The following is a 16676-nucleotide window of genomic DNA, read 5'->3' as shown; positions in this document are numbered from 1 at the left end:
CCTCTTCAATTTGAGCTCTCTCTTAGCCACATCGTTGCTTTCCTTCACTTGCTTGAGCTTCCAACATTAAGTATGAGGTTGGTCTCCTAAATCGAGATACTAGAGTGGCATTGTGAATCATTGATGACTTGTGAATTATGCAAGTTGATGGAGTTTCAGATATTGTGATCGATAAGCTAAAGAAAAGGTATGTATGATCAGCTTAAGGGGGGGGAGGGAGGAATAGAGAAGTCTGTGATGTGAGAGGCGAAGGTAGGGGATCCCATGAGATAGTCAACTATGCTAGTCCCTCCTTTGTGTGGAAAACAAGTGGGCCCGCCGAAAGATGGCCATCTCTTCAGACCATTGTATATGATCAAGTCTTGCATCCTGCCCATATCAATGAAGGCATCCATGGGGTTCAGTGGCTTGGATTTCTCTTTCGAGGCCTTAAGTCTTCTATGAGAGGCATGACTCTTCTTGGGCTATCTTGGTTCGATGACACTTAGTTGAATACTGCTCTTTTGTCTCCTTTCAGAGCTGTACTTGCTTATGGGGATGGTAGGAGATTCGGCTAGTATTGCAGCATGGCATATCTAGATAGTTAGGTGCATAGAGACATTTATGGATCTCAGCAGGTCCATCCCTTTCATACCATGGCCACTATATGGAGTGATACCTTACATACTTTGATGGCCAATTGGGCGACCATGCAGGGTTCCTCTCGGGCAGCCTTTGCCAGGAGGATATTTTTCTTAGGGAATGGAGGGGCTCTCCCTTCTTCTCAGAGTCTATTGTAGGGCCAAGGTGGCATTTTCAGCCTCTTCAGTGGTCTCTTTCCAGATTGTATTGAGATTTGCTCTTGACCCATCCCGGGTGGTCTTTTGTTCATGCCATGCATGATGTATTTCTACTCTGAGCTAGCTCTTGCGGGTTTTTATTATACCTGAAAAATTGAAGCCATGGCATATGAGGGGATTCGGGATTGTCGATCTATGGATACTCCAGAGATACCTGCCTCATATAAATCAATAATAGGCAACATAATCGAGTCACACTGAAAGTCAATGATCGGTACCTAGCTTTCAGCAGTCTTAGCATTGAGGTCTTCGAGAAGGAGAACTTCCCCGCAACTGGAAAAGTTAATGATATCTTGGTATAAGACAGGGTATGGAGATGCCTCTTCTTTCTCTTGAAGCTCCTTGGCAAAATGTGAGGTCTTTGTAGGAAAGTAGCATACTGCAAGAAGTATCTCCGTGATGTACTCATGACCATGGGAAGTGGGAATGGTTGATGCAGGGCACCGAGAGAAGGCCTCCCCTTCTTCGCTATATGGTCAATAATGCCAATAAATTTCAGCTCAGCCTTAGAGGTTGGAAGCCCACTAGAGCTCCTCATTGGGAGAATTTTCAGATTTCTGCTGACCAGCAGAGATCCTTTTGGAAGAGCCTCTGGAAATCCTCATGAATAGAAAAATCACTCTTCTTTTGGTTTTCATTTTACGAGGGGATCGCAGTGAAACAATGGAGGTCCACTTGCCCTCATTGCCTTTCTATTGAGGAGTCTATTCAACATTGTCCAGGGGATTGCAGATAGGTGAGGATCATCTGGAAGAGGATTGCTAGGCTTTTGAGCACTTTTGTTTCTTCTCCCTTCTTCATGACCTGGGGTTCAGCTCTCTTGCGGGGCGTAGGTCCTTTATATGAGGCATGACTCTTCCTGGATCTTTTGGCTCGACGACATGTAGTTGGGTCAGCTCTTTGGATAATGTTTCTGACTTTACTTATAGACCTGCTCATTCCATGGTGGATACTTTAAGGAGATTTTGGCAAGCATTTCAGCGTGGCATATGAGAGGTTTTGGACGGCTTCTAGATACTGTACACACTTTGATGGCCATTTGGGTAAGAACATGCAAGGGTCTTCCCTAGTGGCTTCTGCCAGGAGAACAAGTTTCATCAGGGAGTGGAGTGGCTCCCCATTTTTCTTGGAGTCCACCACAGGTTGAGGTGGCATTTTCATTCTCAACTTTGATGCTTTTCTTGCTCTGTTTGATGAGCATGTTTTTTGCCCACTTAGGGTGTTTTGTTTCTCACGCCTTGCATGATGTATTTCTGCCATCAGCTTTGATCTGGGGTTTCTTTCATACTTATAGAAGTCTTTTCATTGGGGGGGCCAGAAACTGTATATCCATGAGATCATAAGCAGGAGCTTGTCTTGCATGTGCTAGTTCAGAGGTGCTATGTTGAGTTGAGTTGCAAATTAAAAGAAACTTAGGGGCCAGGATTGAGATGCACTGCTGAGAGTAGTTAGCTGAAGGGGTGCCAGCCTAGAGACAAAGCCCTATAGTCTACTCAGAAGACCATTTATGGAAGTGGCTGCTATGTTGAAGTTCTGTCCTGAAATCAGAAATGAGCCTAGCAATGAAGACCGACATTGCATGGTGCACTTGCTGAAAGAGGAAAGAGAAAATTGAGAAAAAACTAGGGTGCACAGTACAAGGCGATGAACAAAAATTTCAAAACCACACCGATAGAAGAAAGATGAGGTAAATCAAGGAAAAATTGAGCAGGAAGTAAATCAAAAGGCAAGAGAAGTATAAAGAGAAAGCGATGAAGGGCTGAGATGAAGCAAGATAGGAAGGGGTGGGGGGGAAGAGCTAGGGTGAGCAGATGTATTGCTTTTTTTTTTTTTCAAGAAAATTACTTCATTAAGTATGAATGAAAACCGCGAGAGCAAGCTCAAATGCGGGAGTACATCATGCAATGCATGAGGGAAAAACATCTCAAAATGTGCTAATAAAAAACCAAGGCAGAGTCTGAAGATGCCATCTCAACCTTGAGGGAGACTCAGAGAACAAAGGAGATCCTCTCCAAACTCTAAAAAAAGTTGGCAGTGGCTGCTGTGGAGGATCCTTGCATGCTCACCCATATGGCCATTAGAGTGTGTACTGTGTCGGTCCAAATATTGGCCATAGCCTGGGAAGGGTGAACCTGGATACCCTCCATTGTCTCTGTATACCTGGCTCTCCAAATATGCCAAGCTGCAATGCTAGCCAGAATCTCCCAAGACGTGTCTACTGAGGCATGAGCAGCTCTGAAAGGAGTGAAGGGAACATCCTGGAGGGAACAAGTCTCCATTGAGTGTCGTGGTACAATGAGAGCTGGATCTGGATCATGTCCCTCGAAAAACACTTGAGGTCCAGTAAGAGATAACCAAGCCAGTGAACCCCAGGTCATACAGAAAGGTGCTGTATGAAAGATACTGAAAATCCTAGCAACACCTTTCCAGATCGTCCTCGCCTATCTGCACTCCCAAAGGCAATGCTGTACTGACTCAATTGCAATGTGACAACGAGGACAAGTAGGATCAGCCCCGAACCTGGATCTCCATAGGTTCACTGCAATACCTCCATGAATAGAAAGCCAAAAGAAAAGAGTGATCTTTCTATTCCTGAGGGATTTTCAGAGCCTACGCCAGAAGTTTTTCCGCACAACTGCGGAAATCTGAAAACTATCCCAAAGTGGCGCTCTGGAGGGCCTCCAGCCTTTACCGTTGAGCTAAAACCTTCGGGCATTTCTAACTGTATAGAGAAAGAAGGGGAAGCTCTTCTCTCGGTGCCCCTCATCAATCCATTCCCACTCCCCTGGGTCCCATTGCAAGAACCTAATAGGGAAACCACCATATAGCCAGAGCCTCCAAGACCCAAGCGCAAGGAGCGATCTGTAGAGGGATGGTACCCCTCTGATCCATGCATTTGAGAAACCAAAGCGAGTAAGTGTCCTTTCCACAAAGCCCCAGTCTACCCTGTCATAAGCTTTCTCAAAGTCCAAGAGTAGAATGGCCAACGTGTGGCCATTATGCATGGCCCAATTCGAAGCCTCTCAAAATGAGAAGATATTATCAAAGATGCTCTTGCCATGCACGAAACCCGTCTGCGTATCATGTATAAGATGTGGAAGAAAAGGCTGAGCACGTAGGCTGATAGTTTTAGCTAGGATTTTATACAAGGTACCCAGCAAGGTCATCGTTCTCCACTGAGACACTAAATTCTTGCAACCCCTTTCGGAATCAAGTGAATGAGGCCCTCCGTAAGTGAGTCAGGCATCTCACCCGAGTCCCATACACCTTGTAGGACTAAGGTAATGTCATTCCCAATCTGATCCCAAAAAGTAATAAAAAATAAGGGGGTAAGTCCATTTGAACCACGACACTTGCCCTTGTGAAGGGCAAAGAGAGCAGTCTTGAACTCTACGTTGGTGAAGGGTGCATCAAGTGAGACAGTCATATCCCCTGCCACTAACCCAGGTAAGTGTCGCCAAATAACCAGTCTAGCATCATCTGTCAGGATCTGCTGTAAGAAGGGAGGCATAGAAATTGGTGGCAACCTGCAAGATGGCATCTGAATGTGTCTGAAGAAGTCCACCTGAGTCAACAAGCTCGCCTGAGTCAACAAGCTGTGAGACGCTCTCCCTACTATGTCTGGGACCAAGAGTAGAGAAGAACTGCTTGTTGACCCTACCCTCCGTCTGAGTCTAAAATGACTCTCTGGCATGAAAGGCATACTCTGCTCTCTGATCTAAACGTTACTGCATGCTGAGGCCTTGCTGCAGCAAGGCGCTCATGAATCCAAGCATCTGTAGGCCTCTTCTGCTCCTCCCTCTGGAGGGCAACCAACTGTTGGCGGATACCTATCTCATGCCTGAGGATCTCACCCCTCTTGAGTCTGAAGGAGAAAGCTGCCCATCTTGCATCTCTGTAAGGCCCTCCTCTGCATAAAAGGTATCTGGAATCCTAGCACTGGCAGAGCGGCCCCTCACATGAGGATCTGAGACCATCAGAACCTCTGGAAAATGATTCGAAGTGGACACCCGAGCTGTAATGCAAACGGTACCACCACTATCAAGAGCCCAATCATCCACATAAAATCTGTCAATCCATGCATGTATAGGCATCTGCAATCTCCTGTACAACCAAGAAAACATGAGAGAATGTGGCCGAGTGTGAAAAGCATCATCGTGCCAAGCATCCCTGCCAGTGTATTGAAAAAGGATGGCATCCCACACTGCTCTCTCTAGGGAGTGAATACCACCTTCCCTACCACCCCTTGTGTTTGAGAGCATTTCAACCATGTTGGAATCACCCCCTATAATCCAAGCATCTGCAATATGTGACCAAGAGAGCAGTTCCTTCCAAAAAAGAACATGATCCCCTCTAGAATTGGGTGCATAAAGGTTTAAAAGACCAACCTTATGCCCACCAATCAGAAGTATGATCCATTGAGCTTTGGAAGGGACTATGATCCCGTGTCCAATCACTAAGGGGAGTATAGAAAAAGAAACAGAGATGCAAGTGCCTCCCTTGGTGCCCAAGGCGGGTGACCAAAAAGTATGGCCTGAAAGAAGCTTACCCGACTTGGCATAATTCTTGACATCCAATTTATGTTCCTGAATCATCAGAATGTCCATGGGACCCCCAGTAACACCTTGATGAATTTTGGTTACAAATCAGCTGCCTACGGCGGTGGGGAGGTACACTTGAATTGTCCAACTGACAATCCTCATCTACGAGAGGAGGAGGTCGGATGGAAGATCCTACCTGACCTGGTAGCAGAGAAAGCCCTCTCCTGTGAAAAGTTCCTCCTATCAAGTGGAGGGAAGTCAACTGGGGATAGCACACCCACAACTGATGAGGAGGAAACTCTGTCCACGGATGTCTGAAAGATGTGTTCCCCGAGCGTAGAGGGTACAAACTCCTCCTTTGCCTCACACTTAGCCAAGTCTGCCAGAACTGAAAATGAATTCCTGCGAAGTACCTTTGGCGCATGAGTGCGAAGGAGCCCTGCGGAAGGAGTGGAATCAATAGCCCCCTTACCTCTGTCAGGTGTAGACAGCCGTGCAAGAGAAGGAAGGGGGTGCTACAATAACTCGGCATGGTGCTGCATGTCCTCGACATGAATCTGCATGACCTCGGCCATGACTTTGGCATTGTTCTCAAGTAAGGCACGCGTCTCTGGCGACAGGTTTTTCCTAGGTGAGCGCTCTTGCACATGAATATGTGAAGGGGTAGGAGCAGTCTCATCTGCACATGGAACCAGGACATGAATGTCTCTTGCTTGAAGAGATGGGTCCGCGGTCCCATCAGTGGTAGCCTGAGGTGGAGCTGGCTTCCCAACTCTGACAGGCACCCAACAGGGGACAACTGAAACAAGATGTGTTGACTATGTTGTCCGCACTGTAGAAGTACTAGGACGAGAGTCTGACAGTCCTGATTGCGAAGTCGAAGGTCTAGGAGCTCGTGAAGTAGTAGGAGCTGGGCGTGAGGAAGGTCTAGGTTGGGTGAAGCTATGAGGCGCACCCGTGGATCTTTTAGGTCTTTTCTTTTTCCTTGGGCAATCTTTGGCAAAGTGCCCAAGGGTCCTACCAATCCTATACCGATCTTGTCTCCTTGTAATCTTGACTCTCTGTCTGAAGAAGGAGCCATCTGGACGTTGAAGCATAATGTGGTTATCCGAGATGTTAGGGTCAGAGACAATGACCCTATCACGCGGTATCCCATCGGACCAGATTGTCTCTGCTGCTGAAGAAGGCATCTCAGAGAGAGGGGGGATCTCAGTAACCACCCCAAAGGCGGCTCCAATGGAATGTAGAAGTCGATGGTACACCTAAGGAAGGTCGGGAAATCTGATGAAGAGTGATGTCATCCGGCTGTCCTCCTCGATAGGATCAAATTCCAATGAAAAAGGGGTAAATTTTTTTTTTCTTGGAGCTCAGTGCTAACGGGCTAGCCTGAAGCCTGTACCTTCTACCTCCGAGGAGTCAACAACAATCTGGAAGAAACCTCGCCCAAGTAGATGAAGATCTATGAGGTGCCCTGCGAGGTCTCCAAGTAGAGCGGCGAGCATCCAGTCATTGGCTTGTAAGCTGGAAGGGTGGGACCCATGGATGCGAGCAAAGAGCAATGTCAAGCTCTCTTGCTCTATATATTTTTTGAGTTGCTGCAGCTCGTCTTTTGAGAAAGTGATGGTTTTTGCGGCCGGTGGAAGCGGGCGAGGATTAGTTGAAGGCTGGGCCATCATCAATCAAGGTGTGAAGGCCGACTCGAACACATAAAAGCTCCATCCGACCAAAAAAATGCTGCTAGGAAAGGCTAGGATGAGGATGAAGGAGGATAGAAAGAGGATGAAGGAAGAGTAGGGGGGGGGGGGGCTGAGGGAGGGGAGGGTGAGGGCTAAGGGGAGAGTGGGGGATAAAGGAGACTGAGGGGGGGAGAGAGGCTAGGAGAGGGGGCAGCAGGGGCGAGGTGAGAGGAGGAGGCAGCCGAGAGAGGGAGAGGGAGAGGGAGTTAGGAGGGTAGGGCGGAGAGGGAAGGGGGTAGGTGGAGGGGCTAGGGAGTGAGGGCGGAGAGAAGAGAGGGTGTAGAGGGTAGGCGGAGAGGGAGGGAGGGCTTAGGAGAGAGGGTGGAGAGGCTAGGGGGTAGGCGGAGGGGCTAGGTGGAGAGGTGAGAGGAGGGCAGTGGGGCTCAGAGGAGAGGCTGAAGGGGTACGGGAGAGGGAGGAGAGGGCTGGCAGAGGGGAGGAGCTGAGTCGAGAGGAGAGGGAGGGCCGTACGGCTGAGGAGAGGGAGGGGAGCAGCACAGGTCGGGGAGGAGCAGCCAGCAAATGTACTGTTTGACACACAAACAGGCGAAAAATGCTCATGCAGTCAAAACTCAGTTAAAAGAAAAAGGAAACAGAGGGGAAGGGAAAAAGTAGGGTGGGATATAAAGGGCACAAGAGGAGAGGGGGAAAAGTTTGGTAGAAATGAAGTGGGCAGGAGAGGGCAGCAGCAGGGGCAGTAAAGTCAAAGAGCTGCCAAGTTCTTCTTACATCTAAGATGCTTGAAAGAGGATCGTCATACTAGCTACATTATAACGACCTTTGTACATCCAAAGACCAAGTTATTTCCTTCAAGTAAATATGTGCATCGTGGTCTTGTGTGGCTAATGTTTGTGTTCAAAGGCAAAATGATAATTTCTGTGATTGTGCCACTGGTAGGAAAATTAAGTTAAAATAGAGGGCTAATTTATGGATTTGATTCATCACTTTATGGTTTCATATGCTCATTCCAAGGGTATTGGTGTCTTCGAACCTGATGGCCCTCCCTTTTGAACTATTTGTGCATTTTTTCAGGATGTGACACAGGCAGAAAACTCTCCAGGAACAGATGTAGAGACACAACTGTTAAGAATGGGCTTCTCTGTGGAGTGCATTTCAGCTGCTATTGAGGCCTGTGGTTTGTCATCCCAAGCCATGCAACTAGTTTAATTTTTCCTTCTTGATAATGATCATGAAGATTTCGGAGAGTGAGATATTGGTATGTTTGTGTGCTTCCACTTCCCTTAATCATCAAATTGAGTTTGTGTTGCTGCAGGTAGAGAAAGCTCCATATTTGATTTATCAGACTTTATCCAGGCCCATTTTGGAACCACTGGAGAGGAAGACCGGACGGCACTACTACAGAATTTGGAGATTGATGTAAGATTTTATAAAATGATCACAGATGGAATGAAGAACTCTCTTTTGTTTAAAAGCTGCCATTTTCTTAAATGGCAAGCGTTTCCCAAGGCTTCATTATGTCTTCAGAAACTGGAGGACGATGGCAAGCTTTTTGTATATCCTTACTAGGAAGAGTCCTGTGGCAAGGGACTTCCAGTATTTCAAAGGTTGGAGATGATTGGATTATGCTGATACAACTATACAAAGGGCAGCACGTGCTTTGGGTGATGAACTTAGTTTTTCTATGTCTATAGGTTGTGAGAGGCAATGATGGTTTTATTGTGGTATATAAAGTTGGAAAGACTTGCAATCACGATGGGCATATGGGATGTTTTCTTTGTGCATTATGTGTATTTCCAATCCAGGAAGAGCCTTCTATCAAAATCAAATTAGTTTTCTTGATTCGTCCACTACTGAGGCTCAATGGAGGTTCACAACCCCAGTTGCACCTTGCTTTCCACAGTCCTCTTGCCTCAAGCGCACACCTTTGATACCAACACACAGCTCAGTTCCCTTTGTCCTTGATTGCACTGCAGAAGCACTTGTGTATCATCTCTGTTCTTGGACTTGCTTCTTGCTTAAGCCCACCCCTTAGGGTCTCCTCCCACTCGTTGTCCCTTGCGGGCTGAATCCCTGTTCCTGTTTTCAGCACTCAATGTCTCGGGCTTCTTAGTCCCATGCTTGGAATGTCTCTACATGGACTGACTTCTTAGTTCCTCTTGGCATGTCCCTGCCTGGATTGCCTACTTGGTGCCTCGCACCTTTGTATAAATGGATGCTCAAGATGGTGTGTGTGGATATGCATGTGTGAGAACATATGTCTACTATGGTCCACACCCACCGTTGGTGCTGATGATGTCGGTGGGGATGCCATAGTAGCTAGTCCCTGCTACGCATGATGGAGGTTATGGTTTCAACCTCGTGAGTGCATGTCATGAGATTGAAATTGCAAATGTGTTGTGTTTTTCAGAGGATGAATTTGGGCATGTTGGTCAATCATCTTTTTGTAGAAGGTGCTAATAGTTGTCATTCATTACGACATGTAAGCATTTCTTTGGGAGGGATTTATTTCCATTCTGTTTAATCCAATATGTTCTATGAACACTCTCGAGTGCAATGTAAAATTGCTGTCAGTTGTTAGGAATTGGCAAATGATGCCTTGCTTTTCTAAATGTTTTTAGGCACTTGTTTCTCCTTCAGCTGTACAATCTCCGATATGTGGCTAACTTTCAAAGGGAGCAGAAAGAAGAACTTGCTTGGTTTAGGAGAGGTTATTGAACAGCAGCGATTCACTTTGTGAAAATGTGTATAAACTTTTCCGAGTAGAAACGTTGCACCGCAACGTGCAAAATGTGCTTCCAAAGCAAACGTCGTGGGAGACACCTTATGTTAGGAAATGGAGTCAAGTTGAGTCAGTTTTGGTGTGTTCTAGTGAGCCCTAGTGTGAGTTTTATAGTACTAGGTGTCTAGGAGTGCCATGTGTCATATTGGGAGCTATCCCATATACATTTGGTACTTATTGTGTATGTACCTATCCTATAAATGCATTGTACTTGTCACTTGTCAAATCACTCAACTCATTCAAGTACAAGCTACTTTGGTCTACACGTGAGTACTTGTTCATTGCTTTCATTTCCTTTCCATTTTATTTCCATTTCATTATGTTTGCTATCTTTCCTTTCCGTTCCTAGTGTTAGCTTGCTTCTCTCCCTACCACTATGTTCCTTCATGTGGTATCAAAGTCATGTTCCTAGCCTTGTCTCTCCTTCCCTTTCCAAGAGGTTGAGGTGAGGGAGGCCAATAAAGCTACCCGAGCCTCTTCCGCCTTGGAAGGCCCTCTTCTCTCTTGAGCTCCTCTACTTCTACTCCTTGGCCTCGCCTTGAGCTGCTCATCTTCAACTTGGATCTGGAATTGATCTGCGACTTTGCTACTGCACATGTTCAAGCTGGAGCTGTTCTTTGAGCTGCTTGTTGGGGGCGACTAGCTATGCTACAGCCCGTTTGGATCTTCATAGCATCCCATGAGCTGGTTTCTTTCTGCTCGTGAGCTGTTTCTTGCTGCAGCGACCAGCAAAGAGTGGTTTTCCAGCCCGCCATTTCCGCTATCAGTCTTCTCGTCACTGTTGAAGCTGCCCATGCCATAATGGTCAAAGAAGAAGGGTCACAACCTTTATGATGTGTCTGCAGGCCAAACGGCATCGTATTTGAAGTCAAGCCAGAAGAGTAAAATGTAGATATCGTTGAGAGCTACATATTTGGTTTTAATAGCTTGTCAATCCGACATCTCTACGGAAAGATATGAGTATTTGAAGATCTGCCTGCCTAAGCTGTCTTAATTTCGAATTTTCACATTTCTGTCCAATATCTTAGAAATTTTTTGGGCTTTTGGGAATTTTGGTCTGAGCTGCACTTGGGGTTATAACTCTGCACATTTCAACCAGTTTTTTTGCCAAACCCTAAATTTTGACCGAATCCCTAAATTTTGAAGAAACCCTAATTTCCAGAATTTAGGGCTTTTCTGACTTTTGCAGTCCTTTGACATAATCGAAGCCTCTAACATGTAAATATTTTGGGGATTTCTCAAAATTCATGTAATTTCATTATTATTTTGTAAATTCATTTGGGCATTTTGCCTCCTTTAGGCATAATTCCTCAAATTTGAGGCTCTTCTCTGATCTTGGTGACTCACATCGCGACATTTTGAGGTCATCATGTGATTGCTCCTTGTAGCTGCTCCCATGGCCGACATCGACATACCATTTGGGGCATTCTTGCCATGATCTTAATCGACATACTTCATCGACTAGGGATATGCACATTAGTGTAGGCAGCGACTTGGAGATGTTTTACGGGCTCTCTACCCTTGCTATGCATAAAATGAATGACATATTTTTTATTTTTTATATGTTTAAGTCAAGGGTACTCTGCCCTAGGGAGTCCCCCAAAATGAATGCAATTAGGGTTTTCTTGAGTCAACAAAGTTTCTCTGCCTTGGATAAAATGATGTATTCATGTGTTTATTTTCTTGTGTGCGGCTCCATGTTTCTCATTAGTCCCTAAAGGCAAGGTGGGATGTATTGAGGGGACCTACTTTGTATTGGTCTTAGATTGGCATATCTATCAGGTTTGGCATTTGAGTTCCTTGATGTTGGTGCTCTGGTTTCCTAGACCTCTGAGTTGGTCATGCATCCATACTAAGACATGGGCCTTTGAGTCATGTTTGGGAGGTAAAGCCATGAGAGTGCTCCGTCCGGCCTCTGAACCATGCTCAGACTTTAGCCTTTGAGATTGCATGGGAGCCATGTCGAGTTCTGACATTGCACAGTCCAATGACCATCATAGATCTTGTTTTGGGTTCCATTTCAGTAGTCCCTCACCTTTCCTCAACGGGGGGTTGTTAGGAAATGGAGTCAAGTTGAGTTAGTTTTGGTGTGTTCTAGTGAGTCCCAGTATGAGTTTTACAGTACTAGGTGTCTAGGAGTGCCATGTGTTATATTGGGAGTTATCCCATATACATTTGGTACTTTGTGCGTGTGCGTGCGCGTGTGTGTGTGTGTGTGTATCCTTTTAAGGCATTGTACTTGTCACTTGTCAAATCACTCAACTCATTCAAGTACAAGCTACTTTGGTTTACACGTGAGTACTTATTCATTGCTTTCATTTCCTTTCCATTTTATTTCTATTTCATTATGTTTGCTATCTTTCCTTTCCGTTCCTAGTGTTACTTGCTTCTCTTCCTACCACTATGTTCCTTCACCTTACTCCTAGAGGAAACGTCTTGGAAACCATGTCACCTAGAAATCATTGCCACATTTTTTTTTTTGCCTCTGTTTTTGATTCCAACCTGCTCCTCCCCACGGTTGACTTGTCCTTTGTGGACATTGCAGCTCCTTGTGCCCTATTGGAGAGTTTTGAGGCTTTTGGAAGTCTAGGCTGGCTGTTTCGGACAGCCAGCTAGTTCTCCCTCATACCTTCTCCATTTTTGTCCATCTCTCTCTCTCTCTCACACACTTTTTTTTTGTGAAAGCACATTACTATGTTATTAACAGGAAATCAATGTACATAACATTAGACTCCAAAGGAGAGCCCAATGGAAGAACTCAAAAGCAGTCAGAAAACACTTCAAGGCTAGTAGCATCCAAGTCCCTTGTAGCAAAACTATCATATAAGGATTGCTTGAGGGACATTCTGAAGAAAATATATGCCTGAGGAAACTGTTGATCCATCCTAGAATACAATCTCTGTGTCCAAATGGTCCATAGCACCCAAAAGCGAGTCCAGTGAAAGAAGAGGAGGAATGGCGACATCTGAGATGAGAGGCATCCAAACATCCAAAAGAGTTTCCCAAATCTGATAGAGGGAAACGGAAGTTGCAGCAAATGAGAAATATGAGTGATCAATATGCGAGAGTGCGGGCAAGACCATAATAGATGAGGAACTGTCTCGCGGTGATGAGAGCATCGGGAGCAGGAAGAGGAAGCAATGCGGCGTGCTGCCAATTTCACCCCAATGGAAAAAGCTCCCACTATACATCTCCAAAAGAAAAGCCTCTGTTTCAATGGCAATTTGGCTTTCCAGATTTTCATGAGTCGTGATTGCCACCAAGATAAAGGCCTATCCAAATTCCAAAGAGTGTTGGCATGCTTGTCAATCCATGGCGGTGGAAGAAGAAATCTATAGACCTTCGAGGAGGCGAGATTATGCATTGGAAGCGAATGGGTAGCAGGAGGTAAGGAAGTCAAATTCCAGTCCAGTAATCTATCCTGTACAAACAGTGGAGGAACCGGAACAAATGGCTGCAACATAGTTGAAAGTATTCTCCAAATGGACCTATGATGCAGACCCAAGGAGAATGTCCTGCCAGCTTGTGGAAATGAAAGCATGTAACCTTGTTGATCCACAACATCTCCAACAAATCTTATGCCCAATTTCATAAGATTGTATGCTTTAATAGGTGCCTGTAAGGCGAGAGGCAATGCAAACACCTTGCTCCAATGGATGCTTTCCAAGCGAAAAGAATTACCATGATGAGAGGAAGCACTTGTCCATTTAGCATAAGAGAGAATTCTCTTCCAACCATGAATAAAAGTAGTAGAGACAGGACAACCAGGAATTTTCCCCCCCTGAAATGTGGTCATGACTGCTTCCCAGTGATCTGTAATCCAATGCCCATATGCATGGGATGTCATGTTTCCACACATAGCTGCTAACATAAGAGCCCATGGCTGTTTTTGCTGAAAAAAATCAGCAATCATAGTGCTCTTTCTTGCCAACATATGAACCTGGAGATTGAGAATATTCAGCCCCCCATGAGTATTGGGTGAACAAATAGACTGCATAGGTAGTAGACGCAAAGCCTTTTTATGAGATTTGCTTTTCCAAAATATCTCCATAGCCTGGGACATGTAGGAAGCCAAATGCTTGAAAGACCAGGGAAGAAGAGGCAAATAAAATTGCACATATGCCATAATGATGGACTATACTATCCGAAGTCGAACATGTAGAGGCCAAGTGGACAAGTGCCAGTATTCCAGCTTCTTGTTGATCTTTTAAAGCACCCATTTGAGCTGTTGTTGTGGGGAAATATTCCAGCCAATGGGGTATCCTAGATGCCTCACAATAGTATGGGAAGAGATAATGTGGCCTGGGCAGAGAAGTGCATGCCAATCAGCTTCTTTCAATGCTAGAAGTTTTGATTTCTGAAAGTTGATATGCAGTCCAGCAGCTATGCCAAAGTCATTCAGTGTATGCATCAAATGAGAAAGGTCGCTTTGAGAATTCCTGGGCATAAAGTATGAATCATGAGCATATGCCTGTGTAAGAAATGACTGTGCCCTTGGAATTTGCAAGCCATGAAGCTGTCCTGTATCTGCAAGATGGTCCATATGCAACAGTGATGGATGGGTAGCAATGGCATACAGTAAGGAACTAAGAGGGCAACCTTGTCTCACTAAGCGGGTCATAGTCTAGGTTCTTGACAACCCACCACCAAGCAAACACTGCGCTGTGGCATGAGAATAGAGCCAGTAGATAATATGGACCAGCCAAGGGCCAAATCCCAATTTATGCATAGTCTGAGAGATAAAATCCCAATGGACAGTATCAAATGCTTTCGCAATGTCTACTTGCAGAATGAGAACATCTTGTTTGGTATATTTGGCATACTCAATCGCAAGCAAAGCATTGGAGACATTGTCAGTGATCTGCCTTCTGGGCAGTGATCTGCCTTCTGGGGACAAACCCATACTGCCTAGGATGAAGTCCTGCTTGCAAAAAGAAGCGAACCCTGAGGACAATCATTTTGGCAATGAGTTTGTATATAACAGGCATAAGAGATATAGGCCGCCAATCAGCCATTGTCTCACACAACCTTTTTTTGGGAATCAATTTGACAAGGCCATGTTTCCAAGATGGAGGAAGAGATTGCTCTGCCCAAGCATGATTGATCATTAGAAGAAGAGTGTTTTTGAGATCACCCCAAAATGCACGGAAAAATTCAATAGTCAATCCATCCCAACCAGGAGAGCTGCTTTTGCGTAGATGACTCAGAGCATCATCGAGTTCACTAAGCATAAAAGGCTGCTCCAATGCATGAGCCTGTTCCCGAGACAATATGGGCTGGACATGCATGAGAAATTGAGACCTGGCTGCATTCACTTGCATCAAATGATCAGGCTGGAGGGAAAAGAGATGCTGAAAATGACTAGAGCATAGCGATTTCAATTCTGATTTGGAGGTGGTCCAAGTGCCATCATCTTTCTTGATCCTGCAAATATCCTCTTGAACTTTGAACTTTGGATGGCCACTTTATTTAAACGTCCCTTCTCAATACTCCTGTCTTTTCCCCTCTCTCCCCTCTTTCTCTCTTTTCACCCCTTGATCCCATGGTGGTTTTGGGAGAGCCTTAGGTTCCATCTGCATACTAGGGAGGAGAACGTCTTTAAGGTCCTTTGTATTGATGGTCTAGTTGATTTAGTTGACAATCTTGATTTTGTTCTTTTACTCATTTAATAAAAACATTAATTTTAACATTGGACATATTCTAGCCTCTGGCCTAAGATGAGGGACGAGATTTCTAAGTATGTGGTAAATGCCAGTAGTGTAACGTGAAAGGTGGAATGCCTAAAGGTTGGAGGATTGTTGCATCCTCTAGATATCCTTGTTGTCCCCTAGGTACTATGAGACCCTTCCTAAACTTGAAAAAGATTACTGAAGGTGCATTTAAACTACCCCCCCCCAAGAAAGAGACTTCTATTAAGCATTAGTGAAACTTCCAGAGCAAAGATCAAGGGAGAAATACATCATGTGAAGCATGAGAAAACAAAGCCCAACTAGGGCAAAATCAGACTCCTATACAATTGCTAGAAAATATCCAAGGTTGAGGGTGGAAGTGCCACCCTCAATCTTGTGGGGGATTCTGAGGAGAAGGAGGAGCCGCTCTATTGATAGACGTTGCTTGTGAAAACCGCATGACATCCAAATGGATTTTGATGTGTGTACAATGCGTGTCCAGATATTAGCCAATGTATGTGGGAGGTGGGCCTAGGAACCATCCAAAACCTCTGTACATCTGGATCTCCATATGTGCCACGCTGATACACTCACCAGAATCTCCCACGAAGTGTCCACCAATGCATGCGCAAGCCTGTACAGAGAGCTTGGAACATCGTCGAGAGAACTCGACTCAACCAATTGTTGTCGAACGGAAAGCGACCAGGAAGAGTCATGTTTCTTATAGAACACTAAGGCCCCGAAAGACAAAGCCATGCTATCGAGCCCCAGGTCATGAAGAAAGGAGAACACAAAAAGTACACAAAAGTCTTGCGATCCCTTTTCAAATGATCCTCGCCCGTCTGCAGTTCATGCTGGTTTGGACTGTGTGTAGGGTTAGATCCTATAGGGGACTCTACAAATGCCATGAGGAAGTCAATGGATGAAAAGCCTCATGCATTAAGGATTTAAAACTAGAGGTTCAAGAGCTCCGAAAATGGGGCTATTGTTCGAATAGAGGCTGACGCCATGGGAGCCCTCAATATGAGAACGCAGCCTTGAAGATGAGTCTAGAAGAGCTCAAAACCAGTCATAGGCAAATCTCGGAAGAATCCAAGACCATAAAGCCAAAATTTAGGCTAACATGCGTAGATGATAATAACTCTCTCTCT

General features: G+C 45.3%; 1 protein-coding gene across 13 annotated transcripts in view; it reads left to right on the top strand.

Annotated features, from left to right (window-relative positions):
* The window catches only part of LOC147905188 (DNA (cytosine-5)-methyltransferase DRM2-like), a 98376-nt gene that overhangs the window by 21958 nt on the left and 59742 nt on the right, over window positions 1-16676 (top strand). For all 13 annotated transcript variants that reach the window (XM_087390982.1, XM_087390969.1, XM_087390953.1 and 10 more), the window contains 2 exons: window positions 8149-8251; window positions 8390-8493. In XM_087390982.1, coding sequence (XP_087247108.1) covers window positions 8149-8251; window positions 8390-8493 — 207 coding nt within the window. The remainder of the gene's footprint in view (window positions 1-8148; window positions 8252-8389; window positions 8494-16676) is intronic.

Source organism: Dipteris shenzhenensis, chromosome 2 (genome assembly GCF_047967505.1).
Source record: "Dipteris shenzhenensis isolate YYH24624 ecotype China chromosome 2, Dip_SZ_1.0, whole genome shotgun sequence".
Taxonomy (NCBI): Eukaryota; Viridiplantae; Streptophyta; class Polypodiopsida; order Gleicheniales; family Dipteridaceae; genus Dipteris; species Dipteris shenzhenensis.
Note: the sequence above shows the minus strand (reverse complement) of the source record. Positions and strands in the feature narration are given on the sequence as shown.